Source organism: Mytilus edulis, chromosome 5 (genome assembly GCF_963676685.1).
Source record: "Mytilus edulis chromosome 5, xbMytEdul2.2, whole genome shotgun sequence".
Lineage (NCBI taxonomy): Eukaryota > Metazoa > Mollusca > Bivalvia > Mytilida > Mytilidae > Mytilus > Mytilus edulis.
The window spans coordinates 40,165,390-40,192,071 of NC_092348.1; the positions used below are offsets into that span (position 1 = coordinate 40,165,390).

The 26,682-nt window shown below is 33.0% G+C and overlaps 2 protein-coding genes across 3 annotated transcripts; both read right to left on the reverse strand.

Moving 5' to 3' along the window:
• Positions 1-1,023: 1,023 nt before the first annotated feature.
• On the reverse strand, positions 1,024-20,392 carry LOC139523654 (heat shock 70 kDa protein 12A-like). 2 transcript variants are annotated; one of them, XM_071317836.1, is made up of 5 exons: positions 20,307-20,392; positions 17,179-17,517; positions 16,001-16,219; positions 14,490-14,688; positions 1,024-4,165 (listed from the first exon to the last, which is right to left on the reverse strand). In XM_071317836.1, exons 2-5 carry the CDS (start codon positions 17,491-17,493, stop codon positions 3,108-3,110), a joined length of 1,791 nt encoding a protein of 596 aa, XP_071173937.1. In that variant the 5' UTR covers positions 17,494-17,517; positions 20,307-20,392; the 3' UTR covers positions 1,024-3,107. The 2 variants fall into 2 exon arrangements, with proteins under 2 accessions (XP_071173937.1, XP_071173938.1); XM_071317837.1 differs by lacking the exon at positions 20,307-20,392 and having other exon boundaries at positions 17,179-17,534.
• A 1,666-nt stretch (positions 20,393-22,058) lies between these two features.
• LOC139523656 (uncharacterized) lies at positions 22,059-25,235 on the reverse strand. The gene is made up of 2 exons (XM_071317838.1): positions 24,906-25,235; positions 22,059-24,489 (listed from the first exon to the last, which is right to left on the reverse strand). Exons 1-2 carry the CDS (start codon positions 25,180-25,182, stop codon positions 22,565-22,567), a joined length of 2,202 nt encoding a protein of 733 aa, XP_071173939.1. The 5' UTR covers positions 25,183-25,235; the 3' UTR covers positions 22,059-22,564.
• Positions 25,236-26,682: the final 1,447 nt, after the last annotated feature.

Here is a 26,682-nt window from a genome sequence, read left to right on the forward strand (position 1 = left end):
CTTTGAATCTATATTCTAACGTGGACTGGTCTTTTGCTAAAGTTACAAAGATATTTAAATTTGTATAACTTTTTTTTAAAAGTGCAAAATATTTAATGTTAAGTTTCCTCGTTATACGTTTACAATACGTCCCCAAAATGCTCTTCAACTTCGTACTTTATCTGGTCTTTTTAACTTTTTTTATTCGAGCGTCACTGACGAGTCTTTAGTAGACGAAAGGCGCGTCTAGCGTAAATACAAATTTTTAATCCTGGTATCTTTGAAGAGTTTATTTGCAACCACTGGGTCGATGCCACTGCTGGTGGAGTTTTTTTTATTCCCCAAGGGTATCACCAGCTCAGTAGTCAGCACTTCTGTGTTGAAATGAATTATCATTGATATAGTAATAATTAAAAATTATCTGTTTACAAAACTTTGAATTTTTGAAATAGTAATGCTGAGTTCACACGTAATTCGAATTCGATTCACATTAACTAATTCGAATTAGTTTAATTCGCATTCGAAAAGTTTAACGTCCTAACGTCAATTCTAATTCGAATTGCAATGCGCGTCAAATTCGCTTTACTGTCCTAACGACGTTAACTTTTAATTTGTATGTTATTTCGAAAACTTATTTCTAATGCGAATTAATTAATTCGAATTAGCCAATTCGAATCAATTCGAATTGAAAAAGAAGAGTGTGTGAACGCGATTATCGAATTCGATGCGCATTCGATTCGAATTCAATTCGAATTAAATGTACGCTTTTCTACCTCAGGAATAGATAACCTTAGCTGTTTTTGGCAAAACTTTTAGGATTTTTTTTGGTCCTCAATGCTCTTCAACTTCGTACTTTATTTGGCCTTTTCAACTTTTTTGATTGGAGCGTCACTGATGAGTTTTTTTGTAGACGAAACGCGCGTCTGGCGTAAACACAAAATTTCTATCCTGGTATCGATGATGAGTTATATGATTAATGTTAGTTGATGTAAAGTGGGTTTGAAATAAGGTTGTTCTATAAAAAAAAAATCCTTGGTGTATATATAACTAACTAACTAACTAATTTTATTCAGTATAAAATCCAGTACAAAAGGATCATCGCTGAAACACATAAACACATATAAAAAACATATACAAAACAAAAATAAAACATAACAGACAACAATTTTGACACTTATAACAAGCAAGAGACAAAACTCACATTTCAATATTATGCAATTATTCCCACTGATGAATATCTAATCAAAATACATTTGTCTATATATATAAGAAATCTGGTGAGAACATCAGTCTCCGAACAGTTCATTAAATATTTAAATTTATCAAAATTATCTAAATCGCAAAAACATGGTATAATATTAACAATGTCATCATAAAACTTTTCCCTCTCCTCGTGATAGAGGTTGCATTCACATATGAAATGAAACTCATCTTCAATTTTGTCAATACAATGTGTACATATTCTTTGATCCAAAGGCGTTTTATTATATCTGCCCTTTTCAATTTGTAAATTGTGGTTAGAAATTCTTAATTTACATAATTGTCTAACATATTGTTTTGGGATATTTAACTTTGTATAAGTCTCAGGTTTATATTCCTCTTTTAACTTGTAATATGTGCGTAGTTTGTTTTGCTTTTCACCTGACAAACATGAGAAAAAATAATTTCCATATCTTTCTTGTAATATCTTTTTCACTGCAGATATGAGTTTTCCTTCTGACATAGTTCCTTTATTATTCCAAACATGGTCAAAATTAATTAATTTTAGAAACTTAAAAATGTGTTTATTGAAGGTACATGGAAAGGTACAATCAACTTCTTCGATTGACTTATATGCTAATTTTGAAAAAATCAAAAGAGGGTCTTTATACAAATATAGCCAGTATTTAAGAGATTGCAAAATAACAAATATAGAGATTGGATAACGACCAAGTTCTGCCATACTGGCAATATTAGGAGCATATTTAGTGGCACCAAGTACATATTTCAATATCGAATGTGAACCTTTTCAGGAGCAAAATTTAAAAAAGTTTTTTCTAAATCATCACTTGAACCTTGTGTTAATCTTTTGTCCAGGTTAATGTACGGACCCCACAATTCACTTCCATAGAGAAAGACTGGTTTTACACAGGAGTCAAAAAGTTTTAAAAGCAAAGGTGTATTATTATGTGTACAGTGAAATTTACGTTTAATTTAAGTGCTTTCTTACTAAGATCTTCAACTGCAGTACTGAAAGAACCAAATGCTCTCATTACAATACCTAGGTATTTATACTCTTGAACACTTTTGATCAGATTTTGCTCAAAATAAAAATTACAGTCTTTCAATAATTTAGCTGATTTGTTAAATACTATTATTTGAGTTTTTTCTATATTCAATGATAATTGCCATTTTTGACAATAAAGTTCCAATGAGGGTAGACAATTTTGTAGCCCTTCTTTGGTTTGAGACATTAAAATTATGTCATCTGCATACATTAAACAATTTAGGCTTGTATTTCCTATATCTACTGGATCACACTTTTTATCAAGGTATCCTGGAAAGTCATTCATAAATAAATTGAAAAGAAGGGGACTCAGTGTACACCCTTGTTTAACACCCACATTTGAGAGTATGGAATCAGTCAGTCCGGAATCTAGTTTAACTGAATATTTAACACATGTGTACATATCTTTAATTAAATGGAAAATATTGCCACTAATACCTTGCTCAAAAAGTTTAGAAAACAGAAAATTCCTCCGGACTGTGTCAAAGGCTTTTCTAAAATCAACAAAACAGCAATATAGATATTTTTTTGCCCTAAACATTTTATCCACAATGGATTTTAATGTATAGACATGATCAATTGTTCTATTAGCTTTTCTAAAGCCTATTTGATTTTGACATAGTATGTTGTTCTCAGTTACAAAAAAATCTAATCTGTTGCACAAGATCTTTACAAACAACTTACTTAAACAGCTAGATATTGCTATACCTCTGTAATTACTTGGATCTCTCTATATATATATTTGCGTAAGGATATTATCTGTCGTTTTAATATCTGTAAATTAAATCACGCTCTGTAGTGTTTACAATAATTTCATTAGATAAATTAATCCGAGATTGTCTGTATATGTCATCATATCAACTTAGAGAAGTAGATTTAAGGATGTTTCGCATTCTACTTTCGACTGTCTGTCAATGGCTTTAAGTCTCAGTTCTGTATTACCAAAGTGATATTCGATGTCTACGTATCTCGTTTCCTTCGATGGTTCAGGAATATTAATCGTCATTTTCCCTAGGAATCGCATACCATCTTCATCTACAAACTTAGGATTGTCTTCACGTGTACAGAACATCTCAATATCCATTGCGTGCTGAAATGGCATAAAAGTTCTTAATGAATCTGTTTTAATTGTGCCAATAGGAACCTCTACGCCACTTTTTAAGACAGTGTTGAACTCATCATCACATTTTTCAATGCCTTGATATAGTACACGACGCTTTTCTCCGTGTTTTTCTTTGTCAAAGTTAACACAGTTACGAATACCATAAGTGAGTCCTAAAATTCTTGAAGTAATGTAATCCGGTTTGTGTCCAAATAAAACTGCTCCTTTTAATATCGTTATTTCAGCCTCATCTGGAATTACAATTTTTTTGTCTTTAAACTTTTTCTGTATGGCATCTTGCACTAGAACACACTCAGAAAAGCCACCGACCAACAGAAAGGTAGGGACATCTCTTGCGGTTTGCCTCTGTAGGATTTCCCCAATCAATTTGATGATTTCTTGAATGGTTGATTCAAACAATGTCTTTATCAAATCTACTTCGAAACGCATTTTATCTGCTTTTAAACTTATTTTCGTAGATAAAGAAGACGCATGTACTGTTGATGGAAAATCTTCTCTTAAGTGCTTCTTACAAAGTAAATCAAGTGTGGTATATGGAACAGTTATGTTAACTCTACCTGACTTTTCAGAAGTAATTGTTCTTTTGACCGTTTCAAACTCACGGAAAAGGTCCAGATAGGCAGATGTGTCTTCTTTTTTCAAAAGATTCATCAGAGGTGCTCCAAATATTTTTGCCATCATTTGAAAAAATGCACTGTCAACTGATGTGCCACCACAATCACTTCCTGTAGCTCGACATATTTCCTTAAGACTGTTGTCAGACATTTTCTGATGTACTGTTATATCGGCTGTTCCGCCTACAAAATAAAAACATGTAACCGATAAATGTGACTTTTCACCTGAACACAAAATCAACTAACAGTTGAGAGCAACTGGTGATAAAGCCAAAAATTGTCATGACTTATGTTGTTAAATCCTAATTTTTCTATATTACGTTTTGTTGATTTTCAGTTTGACTATATATTTTGTTCTTTTTAAGACCATGTTGTTATCTTGCCTTTTTTCGACCATAGCTTTTGTTGCTACTTTGGTACCTGTTTATCATGTATAATTTTTTAAAAAACGTCACGGAAGTAATAAATTTGAAATAAATCCATGTGATGGCGCCCAATTTAATTCCATATCAATGCTTCGAAATGCATCATGAAGAATAATCCTGAGACATTTTATAGAATTCTTTCAAGATTGGAAGGGTAAACTATTAACTGATCTAAACACATTTTTCCGCCCAACTTTGGAAGTGAAAATAATAATATCTAGGTCAAAGTAGAATAGGTTACTTTAAACATATCAAAACTAATGTTTTGCCGGTGTGTTCTGTTTTTATTGTCAGTGTGTTGGTCGGCGGGGACATGGGTATCATTTCGAAGGAAAACACCTTTAAGATTTAATTCAAAGATATAAACTAGACAAACATTGATGTTAAATAAGTGTGTATCAAATATGTATAATTAGTTATCAAAGGTACCAGGCTTATGATTTAATAGGCCAGACGCGCGTTTCATCTATATAAGACTCACCAGTGACGCTCAGATCAAAATAGTTAGAAAGACAAACAAGTACAAAGTTGAGGAGCATTTATGACCGAAAATTCCAAAAAGTGCGCCAAACATGGCTACTTTTGTACGTATTTTCCAGCTGAATGGTATGTGATGTATTTAAAATAGGCAAATGCACTATCTCTCTAAGAATAATTTATGTTTTATACGCTGAATTTGAAAATCAAAGTATTATTACTTCATAAATCAAAGCACTAAAAGCGCTATAAGCAGTTAACTAAAAACCAAGGCAAACGTAATCATTAAAACTGTGGAAGTGTTGCTTCAATTTATTTTTAAAAGATTTTTAAAAGGACAAACATTAAACATTCGTATATTGCACATGTATGTTTATCTAATGAATTGATTATTAAGGCAAATTAATTGATATTTTAACAAGATTTTCAAAAACAATGCATATACCAATGTATATTTCTAATGATGAGTTTGCAGTGTTACAAGTTCACAATGATTGCAGTTGTTGTAGTTGGTAGTTAACGTTGGTACCAGTTGACTTTTAGTGATACAAGTTAACGAAGTACGAGTTTGTAATAGTATAAATGGAATTGCTTCCCTGTCAGGAACATTGAGTTTGGATTCTACAGTACAAAAGTTATGAGACACAAATCAGCCAAAGGTTTACTACTACAGAAATCAAAGGTGAGGTTTGATTGACCTGTCCATAGTAAAAGTAAATAGTTATCAAAGGTACCAGGATAATTATTCAATACGCCAGACGCGCGTTTGGTCTACACAAGACTCATCAGTGGCGCTCAGATCAAAATAGTTATAAAGCCAAATAATATAAGAGACCCTTACCTTCACCATGTCCATGATGTTACTTCATCCCAAATTTGGAATAGAATGACAGGTGATTATAAAACAGTTGGTCAAACATTCTTGTGATTCACACTGCTTGAACATGTTGAAAGAATTATTATTTCTCTTTAAAATGAGCCATAATGAAAAATGTTATAGGGCAAGAAATAAGTCAAAAAATAATTAAAGTAAAGACTTATTTTTGCATCAATTACATTTTATAATAAACAAGAAATGAGTGTAACAGAATGCTGTTTAATACGACGTCTTATACAAACAGAGCTCCCATAATTTGTCATACCCATGGTAGCCTGATATTGGGCAAAGTCCAATACAAATTGGTTATGTCTAGTAAAGTAATATGCATATGTTACGTCTAGGAGATTGACCCTGTGTGTCAATCAAATCTTCTTGAAATAACGAACAGTACTAAATATGGTTAAGGAGTGGGTATCTTACCGTTTACAAGTTCCAAAAAAAGGGAGAGTAATCCCCAGGGAACTCACCCTTTATTTCATTTGATTTAGTTCATTGTCTCATACAAGAATATATATGGTTTATGGTTGGTAATATCGACTGTTTACAAGTTTTCAAAAAGAAGGGGGTTGGGTGACCCCTGTGGAATTCCCCTATATTTCATTTGATTTGTTTTATTGTCCCAAACAAGAATATATATGTTTAGGATTTGGAATCTTAACCGTTTACAAATTTTCAAAAAGAAAGGGGTGGGGTGACCACGGAAACTCCGCTATATATCATTTGAGTTATTTTCTTGTCCTATACATACATATATACGGTTTAGGGATGGGAATCTCGACTGTTTACAAGTTTTCAAATAGAAGGGGGTGGGGTGACCCCTGTGGAATTCCCCTATATTTCATTTACTTGTTTTATTGCCCCAAACAAGAAAATATATGGTGTAGGGTTTGGGATCTCAACCGTTGACTAGTTTTCATAAAGAAGTGGATGGGTTGACCCCCGTGGAATTCCCCTATATTTCATTTGATTGTTTTATTGTCCCAAACAAGATATATATGGTGTAGGGTTGTGGATCTCAACCGTTTACAAGTTTTCAAAAAGAAAGGGGTGGGGGTGACCACGGAAACTCCCCTATAGATCGTTGGAGTTGTTTTCTTGTCCTATACAAACATATATACGGTTCAGGGGTGGTAATCTCGACTGTTTACCAGTTTTCAAAAAGAAGAGGGTTAGGTGACCCCTGTTGATTCCCCTATATTTCATTTGATTTGTTTTATTGTCCGATACTAGAATATGTATGCAGTAGGGGTGTGGATCTTGACTGTTTACAAATTTTCAAACAGAAGTGGGTGGGGTGACACTGGGAATTCCTCCAAATTTTCATTGGATTTATTTTATTGACCCATACAAGTTTGTACTAGTATATGGTTTAGGGGTGGGGATCGCGACCGTTTTCAAGATAACAGCATATTTTCAAATTGAAGGGAATGGGATGACTCCCAGGGACTCACCCTATGTTTTGTTTGATTTGTTATATCGTCCTGTTTTCATTACCGAAGACCGCGTGTGTCTTTCACTAACTGTTTTCAAGTAAAAGTCATTTGAACATTGACAAAAATAAAATCCCATATGGTTCTACAGTAAACCCCTCCCTTATTTAGGCCCTCAAAATACCCCTAAACAGACCCCAATGCACAAGCGAAAGATTGATGGCTCCACTAGACATGTTAGTCTAACATTTTATGAAACCGTAAGTAAATTTGACAAGCGGTCCGAGTGGCTCGGTCCGACTTGTTTTGGGGACGACTTGTCTACATTTCTTAATGCCCGCGTCACACTGTCCCGATTTTTATATACGATGGACACCCGAATGCGAAAATTGTAAGTTCGTACGAAGTTGGTCCCGATCTCGTTAAAATACCAAAAAGTGACCGAAGCAAGTACGATGAATAACGAAGTCTATACGAGGGTGCCGAAAGTATATACGATAGCAAAAGATGGACATACTAAGGTTAACCGAAGACGGTATTTAAGCTTTATATCTCAGCCGAAGCCTACAAGATGGATCACGAAGGCTACACGATGGATTACGATGATGGCGCGATGGCCATATGATGTCTGTACAGCTTACGATGCATTTAAATTATATGCCGAAGGCATCACGCGTTTTAAATTGTTTGATCAATATTGAATATATATTATATTGTACATTCAATTTTTGGTTTAATCATAAGACGGAAGACCGTGGGTATTTCCAGTAACTGAATAATTTGGTTGATTTCTAAAAAAATAGTTTATGTATCAAATATGCGTATTCAATTTACCATTTTCTGCATGTGTCATATACAAATATAGTGTCCATATTTGTCCCCAATATGTTACATACGAGGGGATACCACGCTCGGCATTGCCTTGTTTGAACTGTAAAATGTGTGCACTAGTCTGAATAATCACCCATAATTATGCCCATGTTTACTGATCTATCTTAAAGGTAAGGTAATGGGTTCGTTGATCCCTTTTATTCAAAAAGAGCTCTTTCCAGGAGAATATCATAATAATATATACTAAAGGAAGGATGTGGGGAAAGCAACAAATGCGGCAAAATATGACATATAGAAAACAAAATGTTTATGGAGTAAACATTCGTGTGACAACATCTCGGACGATACATAAAAAGTCAGAATAATGAAGAAAAAGTTGGTTTCCTTATATACGTGTACCTGCAGTGTTGGTATACGAGGCGCGTTTATGATTTTCATTATGTTATTTGATATGAAAAATTGACAAAAAATAATATTTTATCTGTAAAAGTAAATCCTGAGCCTGTAATACCTGCTCTTCTTGTTCCATTTGAATTAATAGAAACAACGCTGTCGCCTTTCTTGTTCTCATAGAATCATATGATATGGGCTCCATGTTTTGTGAACGTCTTTCTTAACTGTCGTAGTAGACTGACCAGTGCATATCGCGCATGGCACTTTAAATGTATTTAAGCGCGAAAATTAACTTACATTTAGCTGGATTTATTGCCGTCGTAGTTCCATCTTGTCACCTTCGTACTTTTATTCGATGGCATCATGACGGGATTACGAGGTCTTCACGAAGTCGTGTTGCCATCGTAAGACCTTCGGGTAGCTTCGTGATTCATTCGAGTAGACATCGTAATGTCAAAACTGCCCGATGGAAACGATGGAAACACGAATGCAATACGATGTTCAAAGATGCATTCCCGGTGACATTACGATGGTGAGGATGGTGATACGAACTCAATACGAACCCTCAACATCGGACGCACCTTCGGGGATTTTTTAACATGTTAAAAAATTTAGAACCCTTCCCGAAGTTGTCCCCGAAGGCTAGAAAAAGTGGCCGATGGTTCTACGAAGGTTAAAGATGGCACTACGAATAGCCCGATCTGGATACGATCAGTCCCGATTTTGAAAATTTCCATAATCGTGTTGCCATCGGCGTAAAAATCGGGACAGTGTGACGCGGGCATAAAACATCCAATAAACGTCGGATCTCTTTCATTCAAAAACAATAACAACTTATTTGGCAAAGACAACGATAAACGGAATAATACGATTATAGAAAGGAATTCAAATGTGTATAATCACAATCTTCTTAAAAAAAAAAGATCATGATGATTAACAAAACTTACAGTTATAACATTAGAATAAATACTAGCTTACGTTTCGTGTAAGTTGATATTACCGCCAACTTAGACTTATACATGTTATATATATGACTTTATTTCAGTATCACAGAGATTGGGTGTACATAAACAACATTCCTGCGTCTTTTGCCATTTGGGAAATGTACATAGAGATTTTCGGCGATGAAATATTTGATACAATTGTTCTTTGACATCTTAGCCAAAAGCACATAGGATAATACGTACGGATTTCTATTGAGCACTGCTTCTTATGTGCAACTTAAATTTTTTGGATAGTTCGACGATCATTTATGGTGTTTTTTTTTCTAGTCATATTTATTGTATTCCAAAATTAAAAGTATAAAAAATGTCCAAGTATTTATAAATAACATGTTAGCCAGCTGCTAGATGATACCAATGGCCCTTTTTTCACCTGAAGTTTGGAGGAACACACATCTATGGTGCTAGCATAAGGAAGCTTAACTGCCTAAAAATCATATAAGATAACAGTTTATAATTTCGTAATCGAGAGGCGCTTTTAATCTAACGTTGAAGAAAGTAAAAAGTTGAAAAGCATTGAGGACACAAAATTCTAAAAGGTTTTGAAAAATACAGCTATGATTATCTGTCCCTTGGGTTGAAAATCCTTAGTATTTAAACAATTTAAAGTTTTGTATTCACGTAATCAAACTTAAAATAATTATCAAATATGTCCATATCAATGATAATTCATGTCAACACATGTACAGAAGTTCTGACTACTGGGCTAGTGGTTACCTCCACTATGAAACCTCCACCAGCAGTGGTATCAAGACAGTGGTTGTAAAGACAAATTAATCAAAGATACCAGACTCATAACTTTGTACAATAAACGCGCGTTTCGTATAAAAAAGAGTGACTATTGACTCTGGCATAAAATAAATTAAACTCTAAATACGAATATTGAGGGCATTGAGGACCAGCAAATTCCAAAAGATTTTTATTGAATGATTGATTGTTGTTTGCTTTACGCCGAAAGATTTTGACAAATATATGTAAAGTAACGTATTCCTAAGGTAGAAAATCATGCAAAACAAATCCTCAAAGTATACTGATTGTAGTCTTCTTTTGCAGATTCTTTTTTTTTTAAATATAAATATTTTATTTCACTACTGGTTGTGAACAATGTCCCTTAGCGCTACATCGATGACTCTAAGGTTTCTCCCTGAGTTATTAATTGCTAATGAAACCATGGGATTTGGCTAGCAAAATATATCTTATATTAATATTTTGTGTTAGTTGCATTTTACAAAGTATTCATACGATATATTTCTTTCTTATATGATTGTTTATGTGATATAGGATCACTGAATAATTTTGACGGGATGTATTATGGTATACAAATGTCCGGTGTCCGTCTGTCTGTCTGTCTGTCTGTCCGTCCGTCCGTCTGTCCGTCTGTCCGGCGTAAACATGTCGCACCGTAACTTGAGAACGACTTATCCAAATTTCATGAAACTTAATATAGTTGTTTCTTATGATGGTCAAATGATCTGTATACTTTTTGGGGAAAATAAGATTTAAAATTTTTGAGTTACGGCACTTTATAACTAAGAAAGGGGTGTGTTTTTTTCACATGTCGCACTGTATCTCAAAAACAATTCTTGATTATGACTTAAAACTTTAAACACTTCTTAGTTATATTAATCTTAATATCTGTATACTTTTTGGTGATGATTAAAAATTTCATTTTTGAGTTATTGAGTATTTTGTAAAAAAGGGGGATAGTTTTTTTACATGTCGCGCAATATCTCAAAAACTATTTATGATTATTGCTTTAAACTTTACACATGTTTTTGTTATATTAATATCAATTTCTGTATACTTTTTGGTGATGATTCAAAATTTCATTTTTGAGTTATTAGTATTTTGTAAAAAAGGGGGAGGGTTTTTTTTTTACATGTTGTGCCGTATCTCAAAAACGATTTATGATTATTGCTTAAAACTTTACACACTTGTTTGTTCTATTAATCTAAAGATCTGTATACTTTTTGGTGATTATTCAAAATTTTATTTTTGAGTTATTGAGTATTTTGTAAAACAGAGGAGGGTTTTTTACATGTCGTGCCGTATCTCAAAAATAAGTTATGATTATTGCTTAAAACTTTACACACTTCTTTGATATATTAATCTAAAGATCTGTATATTTTTTGGTTTTGATTCAAAATTTTATTTGGGTAATATTTAGTTTTTGTAAAAAAAACCAGGGAAGGGGGTTTCACATGTCCCGCCGTGTCTCTAAAACAATATATGGTTATTGCTTAAAACTTTCTCATAAACTATTTATGATTATTGCATAAGACTTCCACATAAGACGTCGGGCGTATCATGCGCTCATGGCGCAGCTGTTTATTTTGATATCAAAACAAATGACGGACAAAAATCCAGGTTTTTTGTTTGTTTTTTTTTTATTTCTTTTTTATATGATTGTTTATATGATATAGGATCACTGAATAATGAATATGTATTGTGTGGTCGTAGATACATATTTCCCGCCACCATTTTCAATCCAACACTTTCAGATTTCTAGGTAAAAAGTAGGCATTTTTTTATGTTTTCTAATGATTTATGAGAACCCAGATTCATTTTAAATATTAGGTTTTTACCCCCAAACTCACTGCAATAGTAGGTTGGAATAATTTTCCAGTTTGCCCAAGTTTCATCTGTAAGTCTTTTAACCAAATTTATTTTCATTGCTTCAATGTAAGAATCAAGATCTGTCATTTTTAACCCCCTTCTAAATAATCTTTTCTTAGCAATAATTAACTTTCTCACTATCGCCCTCCCTCTTAAACTTAGATATTGTTTCTTTGCACAGATTTATTAGTGATGCAATATATGTTATATTAGGTTTAACAAGTGTTTTGACGATATTGATTTTACCAATCATGCTTGTTTTCTTTTTTTTTCCAATCGTTAATATTTTTTTCTGATTTTTCTAACTGTTTTTCTGAATTAAGTTTTTGACATTCTTACTTGTCAGATCCAAAATAAATACCGAGACTTTTTACTTTATATTTCCAATTAATGTTTTCAAATTTGTCCTTGCAGTGTTTAAGTTTACCTAACCATATACCTTCTGTTTTGTTTCTATTGAGTTTTAGCCCAGAGAGCGATCCAAAGGTTTCAATTATATTAAGTGCATGCTTTATTTTATTTTTAGATTTAAAAAAAAAAAGAGTTGTGTCATCTGCTTATTGTGAGATTTTTAAACTATGAGTTATTTTTTATCAGATTTGATTTGTTTTCCTTTTATATTATTAGAGTCTCTTATTCTGCAAGCCAGTAATTGAACTGATAAAACAAACAATAAAGCGCTTAAAGGACACGCTTGTCGAATTCCGCGCTCAATGTTAAAGGTTTCTGAAATCCACCCGTTATTTAAGATACATCCTTTTATGTCATAATATGGGGCTTAAACCGACTTCTGAAATGATTGATTAAACCCAAATTTCTTTAATGATTCCAAAATAAAATACCATGAAACAGAAAAGTCAATAAATAATATAGCTCCTTCAATATTTTTTAAATTTTCAGAAGAATCTATAATGTCTTGAATTTGACGCACATTAAATCCTATATAGCGATTTTTATGTATCCATTTTGGTCCCTATGGATTATTAACGGTAGGATTTTTAGATAATGTTATTGGACGGTTATTATCCAGGGACAGCTTTTTTTTTACTATGTATGAATTCTAATTTTCTTCCATTTCAGTATTGATTTTTTAATCTTATAGATAACAATGCAACTCCTTGATCTAATTGTCTTACATGCAGCATTCTCATAACTAGCAGAAATGATTGGTCACTGATTCATTAAATGCAAATGACAACAAAGAGTCATCTTCCATACCAGGTCTACCCCTTAAATTTCCTGTTTCACATATGTTCTTTGGGCTTCAGATTTTTTGCACCTAATGCAAAAAAGGCATAATATCGCAATCCCACTAGGCCACGATCGCACTACAATCATGCAGATCGTAGTAAGGTCGTAGTACGGTCTTGGTGAGGTCTTCATGATCGTGATGAGCGTTGCCAATTTTGAACATGTTAAAAACAATTGTGGTGCGGTCGTGGCGAAATCAGGTAGTAGTAGAAGCGTAGTGAGAGCGCAGTAATGTTGTGGCAAGATCACAAAGGTCGCTGTACCATCGTATACGTAGCGACAGCGTAGCGAAAGCGTGATTCTAGTCGGGGAGACTGTGCTACAGCGACTTAACGACAACCTCACCACGACCATCACGTTCTTACCGCGACCCAAACACGCTTCCACTACGACTATACCACGTCTATACCACGCTTATACCACGCTGTTCAAGACCATATTTCGTTTTTAGCACGCCCATGCCGTCCTCATTACGCTGTATTTACGCCCCGACTACGGTCGTACTACGATCATCATGCTCACTGTCATACAAAATTCATAAAACTTTCCATCTTTTGTTTTATCTGTATGCAATTATTCGGACCTCTTGTCCTTTATCTCCAACGGCTCAACCATTCTTGACACGTCTGTGTCATCAAAACTATCGTTCTTAAAGCAAAGTCTCTCTTTCAATAAATATACTACTGGTTGGGTAGGTCGGTCCCACATATATTTTCGAAATCATGATTCATTACTATTACATCTCCCTCTGCCTCTCCCTCTACCCCTACCCTTACGTAGATTTTGGTTTCATGACTGCGTTGTTTCCGAGAAACTCTACGTATCAATGGGAAATAAAAGGAATGATACAGTATTTATATGGAACACGATGTTGACGTTATTACTGGGAGCGTAGTAAGATCGCGGAATGAACGTGGTATGATTGTAGTATGGTCGTGGTAAGAGCGTGCTACAATCACAGTAGAAGCGTCTAAAAGATTTCTTCAACAGGCCTTTATAAATCCCTTTCGGTTTGAAACATTAGGCCACTATATTGTCTTTTAGTTTTTATCTATATGCACTAGATCCTGTTTTGTGAACTTTCTACACGTTTCCCCTCAAATTACGTAAGAGGTAAGAGAATCATTCTTGAATTATCTTGTAAACTTCAAAAATTGGTTGAAATTTCATTTTCCATGAACCGTCAGATTTAATAGAATTTACCTCCCAAGTCGATAACCATATACTTCTGTCCACTTTCAGGCATTGAAAATAATAAACTCTTCATAGATACCAGAAACCTCTTTACTTTTCCATCAGGCCCATGGAGTCTTTCTGTAGGGAGATAATTCTGATATTGGCAATATATTGATGCACATTCTGGTTCTAATGCAATAAGCAGATTTTCATCTGATATTCCAGCCTAAAATATATCAAAAAGCTAGAACATAAACTCCGTCCCGACCCTACACTCCCAAAATTTAACGCGATTGTCCTAAAGAGGTTGCGTTGCAACTTGTCAAAATCTAGGATGAATGAGATTCAATAACAATCGACAACCTATAAAAAAAACCCAAAATGCTTCTTTTACTGAGATAATGTCATCAAAATAGTTCAAGCATCCATCCTTCAAATATTGTTGTTAATGAAAAATGTTGAATACTAATGATATGTTTGTTTGCATTTAACAACAGTTTCTGCACATTGGTTATAGTAAGACGGGAAATGTCATTGATGGGGAAATCAGGAGAATACAGAGAAAAACATCATTTTAGCAGCCTAATTAACACTATTTTCTATTAAAATTATTTCCCTTGCATCTTTCATTTTGTAATTCTGGCATACCAAGTTATCAGCATTGCATCCTTTACTGATTCTTTACTGTCTTCTCATTATATCAAGTTTAACAATGACACCACGGAATAATTGACAGATAAGATGAATCCAACTTTTCCTATTTTTTAGTTTCGTTTTTATCAAAATATCCTTTTACATTCAAACATGTTAAACACCAAGATAGGTCTTCGGTTTTCTTTTATGCTAGTATGCGTTTGCTGTGGAAATATATGTGAGTGTATCCAACAGCCCACAATCCGTATCATCCATTATTGCTTGAAGAAATAAGTAAAGATTTCTAAAAATAAAATCCAACGTAATTAGCTACGCTAGGAAGTAAACTCATCACATATACCAGGACTGTTTTGCATGTGCGTCAGACGCGCGTTTTGTTTACAAAAGACTATTCAGTGACGCACGAATCAAATTAGGTACGAAGTTGAAGAGCATTGAGGACCGCAAATTTATAAAGTTTTGCCAAATACAGCTAAGGTAATCTATCCTCTAGGTAGAAAAGTCTAAGTATTAAATGGTTTTGCTGTTACCTCGATAACTCTTAAGACACATAATTTTAGGATGGTGTGCATCTCTACCAGAGGATTGGGAACCCATAATAAATAATAACAAGTGGTTTCGCCCATTTTTAATCCTTAAACACAAAAGCTGAAACTCTTGAATACGATCTGATAAAATGCTACGTTATTTTGTTTAATCTTCAGTCTGAATAATTAAGAGACCATTAACTGGGACATGTTTGAACAGACAGTCAATGCATTCAGTCTCCATCAATCGAACGACGACTGAAATCTTTTTTCTCCCGCAGACAAATTCAGTTAAGACTTAATCAAGTTCCCTAAAATTGTTTTATAATAGTTTGAAGGTAGAATGAAAAAGTATACCGCATTTGCACTTCGTCTCATAAACTGCTTTGCTGAATCCGTCCAAATTGCTGGCACTGTCAAAACCCATCTGATTTCATCATCATGAATTCCAGTTCCCTGCTTTGCTAGTTTGTCAATCAAATGTGAAGTCAGAGCCTTAATTGAGAGACTAAACACATGGATAGCACTAACAGGCTTTCCAGATATATCTTCCATCATCATATCAAGTGTTATGTTCTACAATTGATAACGTGATATATACAGAAAATGTGTTCAGCATAAACGATTATAATAAGTTTTTATTGTTTCAAGAATAAATGGCTCCGAGCAAACTAAGTCATGTCTTATATATCAGTTAGTTGTTGTTGTCTTCAAACTTGCTTTCAGTAATTACGAGTACTCTTATATCAGCACAGTGTCTTTGGTTTTTAGTTTAGTGGTTTTGTGCTTCGTGCTAATCTGATGAGTATAGATATGTCCGGTTGACATTCACAGTTTATTATTCTGTTGTGCTGTTACATCACTGTCCAAGGATAGAAGAGGAGGTTTCACAAACATGTTTAACCATTTTGATTAAACGAATGCATGTTACAAGTCATGAACTTTTAAATAACAAAGCTGTCATTGGTTAATGTTTCAATATAATCAAATATATATTTATGATTTAGTTATCTTTTTAATTTGAGCACGCGAGCTAATGTAGATCAGAATTTTGATTTCCATTCTTTATAGTACTCAAAATGATAGCAAACACTATTTAGAAATCTGATCTTACATGTTTACAGTTTTCTCCCAAAAGGTACAGATGATTAAACACACCATTAGAGGGACATTGCTCATATAGGAAGACAACCGATGATTTCAATCGTGTCATCTTATCTCAAGAACTTATTTTGCTGATCTTTGATTTAAATGTTTTTCTTAATCTAATCTCAAAACCGCAAACACAGGTTAAGATTGTTACTAATGGGCAAAACTAGAAACAGTCATATACAAGGATGTAGAGTTGTCTCAGTGGCACTCATACTACATTTATTTTTACCCTAAGAGCCCCCAAATAGCAAATATAATAGTAAAATGCACGAGTTAACGTCACCGTTGAAAAACTGCAATCCCTAAGTGTATCACTTTGCATTGTTGTTTACACCAAAATGTCTTTATAATCAATTTCAGTTTACAAATGTATTCACATGTACCTTGTTGTTATGTAGATTCATTTTAAAACGATGAAAGTAGTAGAACTTATCTTGTTTCCCGTCCATCAATATATCGGCATATGTGTTTTCCGCATCATATCCGAATGAATCAAAATCCTTCTTTGCATCTAGAAGTATGCATGTTGGTGTTTTCAATGACATGAAGTGCTTTCCACCTGAATTCCATGCCTGGTTTGCCCTTATTTTTAAGGGATCAGACTTGAAATTTTCTTTCATAGAAAATGCATATCCTGAGTATGTGGTGCCAAAGTCCAAGGCTGCAACCATTAGGTAATTATTTTTTAATTTTGCCATCCCTCGTCAGTTTGTTTTTTTACCCTAAAATATTCAACTATACGTTTAAATATTCAGTTGTGCTTTTTCTTCTGGCATGAAAGTATTGTTTGTAATATTTAAAAAAAGTATTCATCAAATGATCAAATACCGCTAGAAATGAGATCACGGTAAATTGACGTCTGTCAGGCGAAAACGCACACATTGAAATGGTCATATGGGACATAAGGTGACTTTCATATGAATACAAATAAGAAAATGTGGAATGAGCGCAAATGAGACAACTCTCCTTCCAAGTCACAATGTGTCAATTTTAGGTCAAAGTACGGCCTGCAACACAGAGCTTTGGCTCTTACCGAAAAAGCAATATGAATACGAATAACAATTAACCGTGAACTCAGTTAGAGGGACACATGATTATCAATAGTAATACAACTAAATTGGCAAAATAACCGTCATTACTAAAAACTTGCATAAGCATGATAACTTCGTGTGTGTCAATGGTTACCGATAACAATTATTTCGCACAGAGATAGTATACATTAACACTATTAATCTTTTATATTTCCATATTAAAATGTTTGCAAAATAGATTAAAGGATTTAAAAAAATATACATGAGCTATATAATTATATCAAAAAGATTCTTTTGAAAGAATAATAAATCTCCATATATAGGAAATCTTATCTCACATTTAGGAAAATGTGCTTTATAGCTTGTTCTATGTAGAAAACTAAATTTCTGTGAGTCATAAAAAATAATAAGAAAAAATATCAGTACGATATGAATTGATTGGTGATAAACGCCAATCTCAGTACTTTTGGCGTTTTCTTGGTGGGCAGTTTTAAGGGGTGGGTGGCGGAAGTTATGAGTGCCTGTATAGAGGACAGAAAGTCACAGAACAGAAAGTCACAAGAAAGAAAGACATTTGATAAAATAAAAAGTGACAGTACAAAAAGTCACAAATAAATTGCTGACAGTTGTTGAAAAAAAACTTGAAATATAATATATTCTTTTTATTTCATATATTCATTTTACAGTTTAGGGAAATGTTCATTAGCCTTGAGAAATGAAAAAATATTAAATTTAATGATCGTTAAAGTCATAATAAACGAGTATAAGTAGAATTTATACTTCTTCTAAATATGAACAAACTAAGAATTTTCTTCAGGAAAAAGTATATGTACATAAGTTTTATGATGAAAACTATCCATTGAGATATAAAAAACATATGCATTATTTTTTTAATTTGAGGTTTCTTATGACTTTAACCAAAACAAGAGGCTGTCACAACGACAGCAAACCGGATTTAATAACATTTATTTGTGTCCTGCCAATATCGCAAGAACCATAACTGATGAACGCTGAAAGTGAAAATCGTCAATATCAAATTTGACATCCATTTTGTCATCAGTATCAACATATTAAAATTTGAGAAGCTTAGGTTGAATGGTTCATGAGTAAATGCTACAACATGAAAGGAAACGCCATTTTTCGATCTTTCAAGTACCATAATTGATGAACGGTAAAAGTCAAAATCGACATTATTGAACTTGACCTCCATTTTGTCATCAGTAACAACATATAAAAATTTGAAAAGCTTTGGTTGAACAGATCATGAGTAAATGCACGGATACGACTGGAAAAGCCATTTTTCAAGTTTTCAAGAACCATAACTCCTGAACGGTAAAAGTCAAAATCGTCATTATTGAACTTGACCTCCATTTTGTCATCAGTAACAACATATTAAATTTGGGAAGCTTTGGTTGAACAGTTCATGCGTAAATGAACGGACACGACTGGAAATGCCATTTTTCAATCTTTCAAGAACCATAACTCCTGAACGGTAAAAGTCAAAATCATCACCTTCATTTTGTTGTCAGTAACAACATATAAAATTTTTAAAAGCTGTGGTTGAACGGTTCATGAGTAAATGCACGGACAACATTTGGTTGCCGTCCGCCCGACCGACCACCCGACTGCCCGCCGTACATCCCCAAATCAATAACCGACATTTTTGTCACAAAAACTTGTTAAAAATGATATATTTCTTTGCACTATGAAACCATATATTATAAAGTACCAATCCAGTTTGACATTATTTTTTTTTAACAATTATTTGATTATTATTGAAATTCAATAATTAATAATTACAAAGCTGCTTTAAATGTAATAGTTCAAGACAAATATTTTTTTAATAAGTGTTTTTGTGACTTTCTGTCCTACATTCCCGGTAGAGAAATACGTACTACGGCAGAAAAAACTGACAATCCTAGTCAATTAAGATTGAGTCAAATGCACCCACCGCATCCGGGGTTCGAACTCACTACCTTAATGTTGACAGGCTAGTGATACAAAAAATGGACTTCTTAGACAACCCTGCCCTCGGTTTATACAAACAAATATTTGCAAATAAGAATATTCTATACGTTCTTATACTAAATGTGTGATTCGAATTATTGTTTTGTACCATATAGTTGTATGATATATACTCATGATTTAGTTACTAATCAATATTCTAACCAATGGTCGTTACAGATACTTCCTAAAGCAGAAATCTTTATTTAATACATATTATCAACTGAATTTTAGTTTCCAATAGTAGCGGATCCAGAATTTGTCATCAGTGGGACCCACTAACTGGCTAAGAGGGGGCCCACTTATTAGAATTATAATTAGAATACATGTATATCTATTTTGCATATTGTTGAAAACGAAAGTAACATTTATGTAAACAGGCATTTATTTGATTCTATTTAAAAAAATGAACAGTTTTTTCAATGTATTTATGAACTAGAAATAATTTAAAAAGTTAATGCAATTAGCCTACTTACATTTATTGAAGATTTGTTAAAACGACTTGAAACTAGCCGACCTTACTACCTTAGTCAATAAATACCATAAATGTCATATGCAGTCCGGGACAACAACAATTTTTCGGAAAGGAATAATCTTTTCCTATTAAAGTTTACTAGATAAAAGATAAAACACTTACAGGTAACTCGTCTTATTCTATTTAAAAATTTAACTCCTGTTTTGAATACAACATGTTCATGTATATTTTGTATGTTATAATGCTTGCCTTCCATGGACGGAGAAAACAACGATAATTATAATTTCTGGATATTTTAAATTCAAAGTATACCGACAGACTTTAAAAACGCAACACATTTTGAAGAACTTTTTAAAAATCATTATTGATGCTCATATAACGACTATTCAGGCTTACCATACTTTCTGTTTAGAAAAAAAATAAATATTTCACTTAACTGAGGTAATAAACATAGCAGATTTTTTAAGTCGCTCGAATTTCTGAGCAATAGTCTGAAAATATCATTCAAACCGATCGTTTGTTGGTTGATAACATAAATGGTCGTATTTCATTGTAAGAGTGTCCCGTGTTTAAGGATAAGGGTGTAAATGAGTACGCTTTAAAAGCGAAGCTCATGCTAGAGGTAACAAGTAACAGGTAATAATTCAATATTAATTCTGCAAGACTTATTTAATTGATTATTTAATATCCATCTCGTTGATTTATTCCGAAATTAGAACATATTTACAATATTTTCCCCTGAAATAACTGATGTCTTAGCACAAGAAGAAAAAGTCTCAATTTAAGATGAATATTAAGACTAGAGGAAATTGCAAAAATAGGTATTGCGACAGTATATATTATCACATAAAAACAATAGCAATATAAAAGTATGTATTTATTTACTAACTTCGTGTACAACGGAACTTAAACATGGATGATTAAAATTTCGACTCTTTTTTTTTGTTTTTGTTTTGCAAAATAACGTATGGCCAACAACAGAAATTTTCATTTAGGAAAATTGTTTTTGGTGTATGAATATCTCAATTTTTAAAATTGGTACGTTAACAAGTGGCTTTCATTTTCATGATTTCACCCTTTTGAACGAGTTGCTATTACGCACATTATTAAAATACAGATACATTGCCCGCTGCAGTTACAATAATAGAACAACACTCACCCTACTATCTGTTCTGGTAATAATAATATCAGCCAATGAAATGTCAGCCGTGAAATATCCGAAAGTTTTTATCATTACGACAAATCCAGAGGATATAGAAAGAACTTTAAATAAAACTGTGAAATGAAGCATCAATCCTTGATGGCAAAGTGGTGACACAATATCTGTATTTGAAATAGATTGTTATTTAACAATTTCACATCTTAGAATGAATACGCTCGATAAACTTGAGGTTGTTTGAGGAGGTTTGCTACTCAGTTTCAAAATAACAAGCTTTTTATAACACTAGTATATATTGAAAATGGACAATTAAAGGAATCAAAAGAGCCAAAAAAATAAATAGGTCAATGTGCTTGTTTTCGAGATATTAGCCATTAAAATTTTGGCGGGAAAATGTTCTCTCTTGATTTTTCATAGCGTTCTTTTTTTATAAGACTTTTACAGATTGCTTATAATTATACATGTAAAAGATTCATAAAAAGAAAAATAGGGGTCAATGGGCAAAATGTTTTCTTTTTCTATTTCTATTTATTTCTTCCTTGTTATCTTCCATTCCCTTTTCAGCCACCAGTTATTAAAGTGAGACACATATTCATTTCTTAAATCTATTCACAAATATCAGATTGTATAAATACTTATATACGTCTAAGTCTTAAAAACGTCGATGAACGGCAATAGACAACATTCGAGTTCACCCTGGACCGGAAAAAACTCTTCAACAATGCGCGTCTTTATTACGTCATTTATCAGATAAAGTGGAATCGCCTGTATCCCTGGACCTTTCACGTTAATCAACCGTCTTAGTGATCGTCATTGTGCAGGATAAACCAGAACAACTGTTTGTTTTGTAAGTACCTAATCACAATTACCTAATGACAACAGCGAATTTTATTTGCCGAATTATTCGTGCAATATATCATTATAGTTTTCCAACCACTCGCTCAACACTGGAACGAAAGTGACGATACCCCTAAACGCACGAATTATGTTCACTAAAACAATAGTTTTTGAAGGAAATGCACCAAACTCGAAAGTTGTCTACTATACTGCATTAAAGGAAATGGTTTAGTTTTTTTTTATAGGATTTACGACATATATAATCATACTGTTTCAAAAGCTCCTTCATAACATTGACAAGCCTTGACTTTTTCACCTGACAGTTCATAGCATATTCCAAGCATTCTCAAATTTGAAAGTTGAGAATGGACCGTATATTTTTTCCCATCCACTAATAATTCTAAATTACGAATTGCATGCTGTCTGTTTGGAATATCACCAAGATGATGATAACATAGGAATTTAAGAAAGTGTGACATGATAATAGGTGGTACAAAAATGGTCATATCTCCCTGTGTTAACTTTAATTCTTCTGGTATTAATGATGAGTCTTTCAAGTACATAACACAATCTCGAGTAGCTACTGTCATCCTTTCATTTAATGTCATTGTAGAATGTATATTTTGTCTGTAGATGTTTATATTTGTTTCATTATAGACACCTTTGCCTAAATACAGCATGGTAGGATCACATCTTGCTAGAACATAATCTAGTAGTCTTAAGCATACATTGTACTGTCCTATCACGTAATAAAACGACGCGTATAACAACCAACCCGACACAGCATCTGTCTTCAAACCGTCTTGCAAATGTCTATGATAACAGTTGTGTATCATGTACGTTTTATTCATTGCGAATGGAGGCGGTAGTAGTTGTGCTACATGTTGATTGATTTTCGCATAGTGATAATTACATACACCAATGATAAATTTAGAAGATTCAGACTTCAATAAATATTCAATCAATTCAAATTCTTTATAATAATGTGACATATTTCTTTCGTGCGAATATGGTAGGTAAAAAACTTTATAAAATAGTGTGTCTAACTTTCCAGACGATTGTTCACTCTGTTTATCTAATGGAAGATAAAAGCGATTGTTCTGTGGAAATAAATTCTTTAACAATCCAATAGTTTTACCACACTTTATACCTTCAAGTACATCAAGTAGTACTTTATTGTTACTCTGATTGATCTTTCCTAAGAACATGTTGTGTTCAGGTATGAAATAGTTTGGACAGTAACATTTGTCTATCCACGATATTAATTTATCAAGACAGAGAGAAAAACAATAAAACAATTTAGGCAATCGAAATATTTCAATATTCTCCTCCTCCGAGACCCAGAATAAAGCCGTCTTCAAAAAATAGGAACACACTAAATCTTTGACATTATCTTTTGTGTTAACAGCACGTTTTAATGTTAATTTCAGAAGACCGTAACATAAAAGTTGGGTGAAATTAAATGAATGTACAAGTTGTTTTTCTGCCACAGAAAAAGACAATCTCCACAATAAGTGATTTTCTGATATAGTTTTAGGTCCTATTGGTACTAACAGACATCCGAAGCTGATAATCCTATCAATAACGAGATTAGGAGGCCATTGTTTTCGATGACGCCATACCCATGGAATGGCGTTGTAAGGGAAATATTTACTACGTAGGCAAAACGCAATATCGAGCGTTTGTTCTTTGTCGGATAGACATGGACCGTGAGCAGGTAGATCCATATTAGTATCCAACATTAGATGATGAATTACACCAACAAAGCCTGTTACTGAAAAATAAAAGCATTTACTGGTATCTCTAAAAGAGGCATCTTGTACAAGGAGGGATTCATTAACCTCTCCTGCTAGTAATTTGAGCTTAGTAAACCCAGGATGATCAAAATCTGTCTCCATTACTAGTGTAGTCCGTTGGCAATATTGTTTGACATTTCTTGTATTTTGTATTACATCTATATTATTTAAAACGTACATATCATCTCGGTCACTGCCTGGTAAATCCAATCCTTCTGCTAAACTTCCACTTGATATTTTGGTTGAATTAGGCGACGTTGCATTATGTATAGTATTCTGTATGATACAAAGTCGTTGTCGAGTACGTATATCTATTTCAGTACCAGCGATATTTAGAAGGTGTTCGTATAACTTTTTATCCTCTAAATTATTTCCTGACCAACAATAGTTATCTGTGAAATATTTAAATATTTAGTTTAACATGTAACAACGTCAATAGAAATTGTGAACATTTATTAAGACAGTTATTGCATATTTTTGTTGGTTTTGCAGTTGTTTCATGACTTCATAATTGCATACACTAAATATTTATTGATAATTAACGTATTTTTTTAAAAATTTTCCTCCATGCATAATTATGATTTCTGTATCTTTTTAAATGCTGCATTGTCAGATTGCAATATTATACCATTTACAGTTTAGATTTCAATTTAAATGAATTAAAAGAAAGGTTCAAAAGTGACCTTATAAACATATGATATAAATTAATGAATATATTTTTGAAATCATTGATATATCTATTGTACATTAACCATTGTGTGCGATGTATTAAATACTATATACATACCATTGCTTTGATTATACATACCATTGCTTTGATCTGTACAAGTCTGTAAGTATTCGATATATTCGTTTGAAGATTTGTCTGGATATCTGAGGTTAAGTATCCATTGCTCTTGTGTTGTTCTTCTTTCTAAGCAAGCTCTAAACTCGCGTTCAAATTGACTGATTGTCAATCCAAAAACATCATTTGAGATGATCATCCCTCCATCTAAAGATTGATAAATCAACGGCTTGTATCTGCGTGTACCAGGATATGGAAAGCGTTTTAAATCATATTTTTCCCAACACGTAGTTTTCCTCATGCCGTACAAACATTTTTTGTCATTGATTTCTATGTTTCTTTCCCTTCTAATCATGGTCACTGTAAAGAAGATGTTATTAACTATAATACTTTTATTTAAAATACATATCTATCCCATCGACCTTGGAATATAGTATACCACGGATACTAATAAGTCTACTGCATGATTACGTATATACAGAAATTGACAATTATATTCGGTTAAAACCCATAATTTACCACATAACATATGATTTCAGCTTTGCAGTTGCGAACGTGTCGTTTTGAGGCAGCAACAATCAAGCAGCAACCACAAATGAAGTATTTATCTATAAATTAACACGATATACACTGCTTGTGCTTCCTATCATATTTTGTTTTGATTAGTGAGTGTTGCCTACAAGGAAGCTTCTGAACAAAGGTTTCGAAATGGTAAAGTTGAAATCATCCTTCGAAAGTTTTACAAACATCAGTTGGTTGACATTTCTGTATATGTTTAAATTGCCATAATTAAATTCCTGTCAGGAACAGAAAACGTTTGTACCTTTCATAAGCACTTTTTATTTCTTTATTCAAAATTGAACACTACTTAAATGTGGTTTTATATTGACCTTGATGACGTTGCACAAGTAAGATACTCATCTTTACAATGTACATGTGTCGTTCAATGTTGTTTATTATCTTTGTCCGTCTATGTTTACGATGAAGTTGGTTTATGATGATCGATGTGGTCTATTGTGCTTTGGAATATTTTGTATTATTCCTGTTATCAATCTTATGTATTAATCAAAATTATGACATTTGTCAAAGAAAGATGATGTCATATTAAAGAAATGTAGACCAGATCAAATTATGTGTAAAGAATTTCTCAGAAGAGGAAATGATGAAATCAAATTTGCAACGGCAGATTTGAACCGTAATAGAATCTACTAGTTTTGTTAGAACAGTAATAATGCTACCGCTAATTAGAATGAAAATTTGGGTAACTTTTTTTTATTTACAAATACTAGTATGTGGCCTTGAACTGTCGGTTCCTCTTTTTTAATGAGATGAAATGTGAAATAATGATCTTATTAAATAAATATTTCACCTGATTTGATGTTGTTAATTACAGTTTCATCTTTCATTGGATCATTTGTATCTTTCAATCTATCTGGTCTTAAATATTCATTGTGTCGATTTCAGACTTACTTCCCCCGAACGTTGTTGAAGCAGGTTTTAGACCCGAGCACACATCTATTATTTGCCCAAGCAGACATGCCATATAAAAAGTGTACCAATAAAACCTCTTTTTTACCAGATCTGATTTGAAATTGGTACATTATTATATGTTCAAGAAGTCATTGTTTATAGTAAATTCCCTGGAAATACTTAAAAATCCAATTCTCGGTGATGATCCAATATTATTTGTTGATAGCTAGAATGAATATGTTTTTTTTGTATAAACAAATTTTATCACCTTACCTTTCTTTTAATACAGCTAGGTATAAAATGTGATTGAAGCAATATCACTTGTACTATT

Bases quoted from the DNA above. Each gene is read 5' to 3' on its own strand.
- LOC139523654 (XM_071317836.1), bottom strand. From the start codon at position 17,493: ATGGCAAAATTAAAAAATAATTACCTAATGGTTGCAGCCTTGGACTTT. The intron at 16,220-17,178 runs GTACATGTGAAT...TATCAATTGTAG, and splicing joins TGAATCTACATAACAACAAG to AACATAACACTTGATATGAT. The intron at 14,689-16,000 runs GTATACTTTTTC...GATATATTTTAG, and splicing joins TGAGACGAAGTGCAAATGCG to GCTGGAATATCAGATGAAAA.
- LOC139523656 (XM_071317838.1), bottom strand. From the start codon at position 25,182: ATGAGGAAAACTACGTGTTGGGAAAAATATGATTTAAAACGCTTTCCA. The intron at 24,490-24,905 runs GTATGTATAATC...AATATTTCACAG, and splicing joins TTGTACAGATCAAAGCAATG to ATAACTATTGTTGGTCAGGA.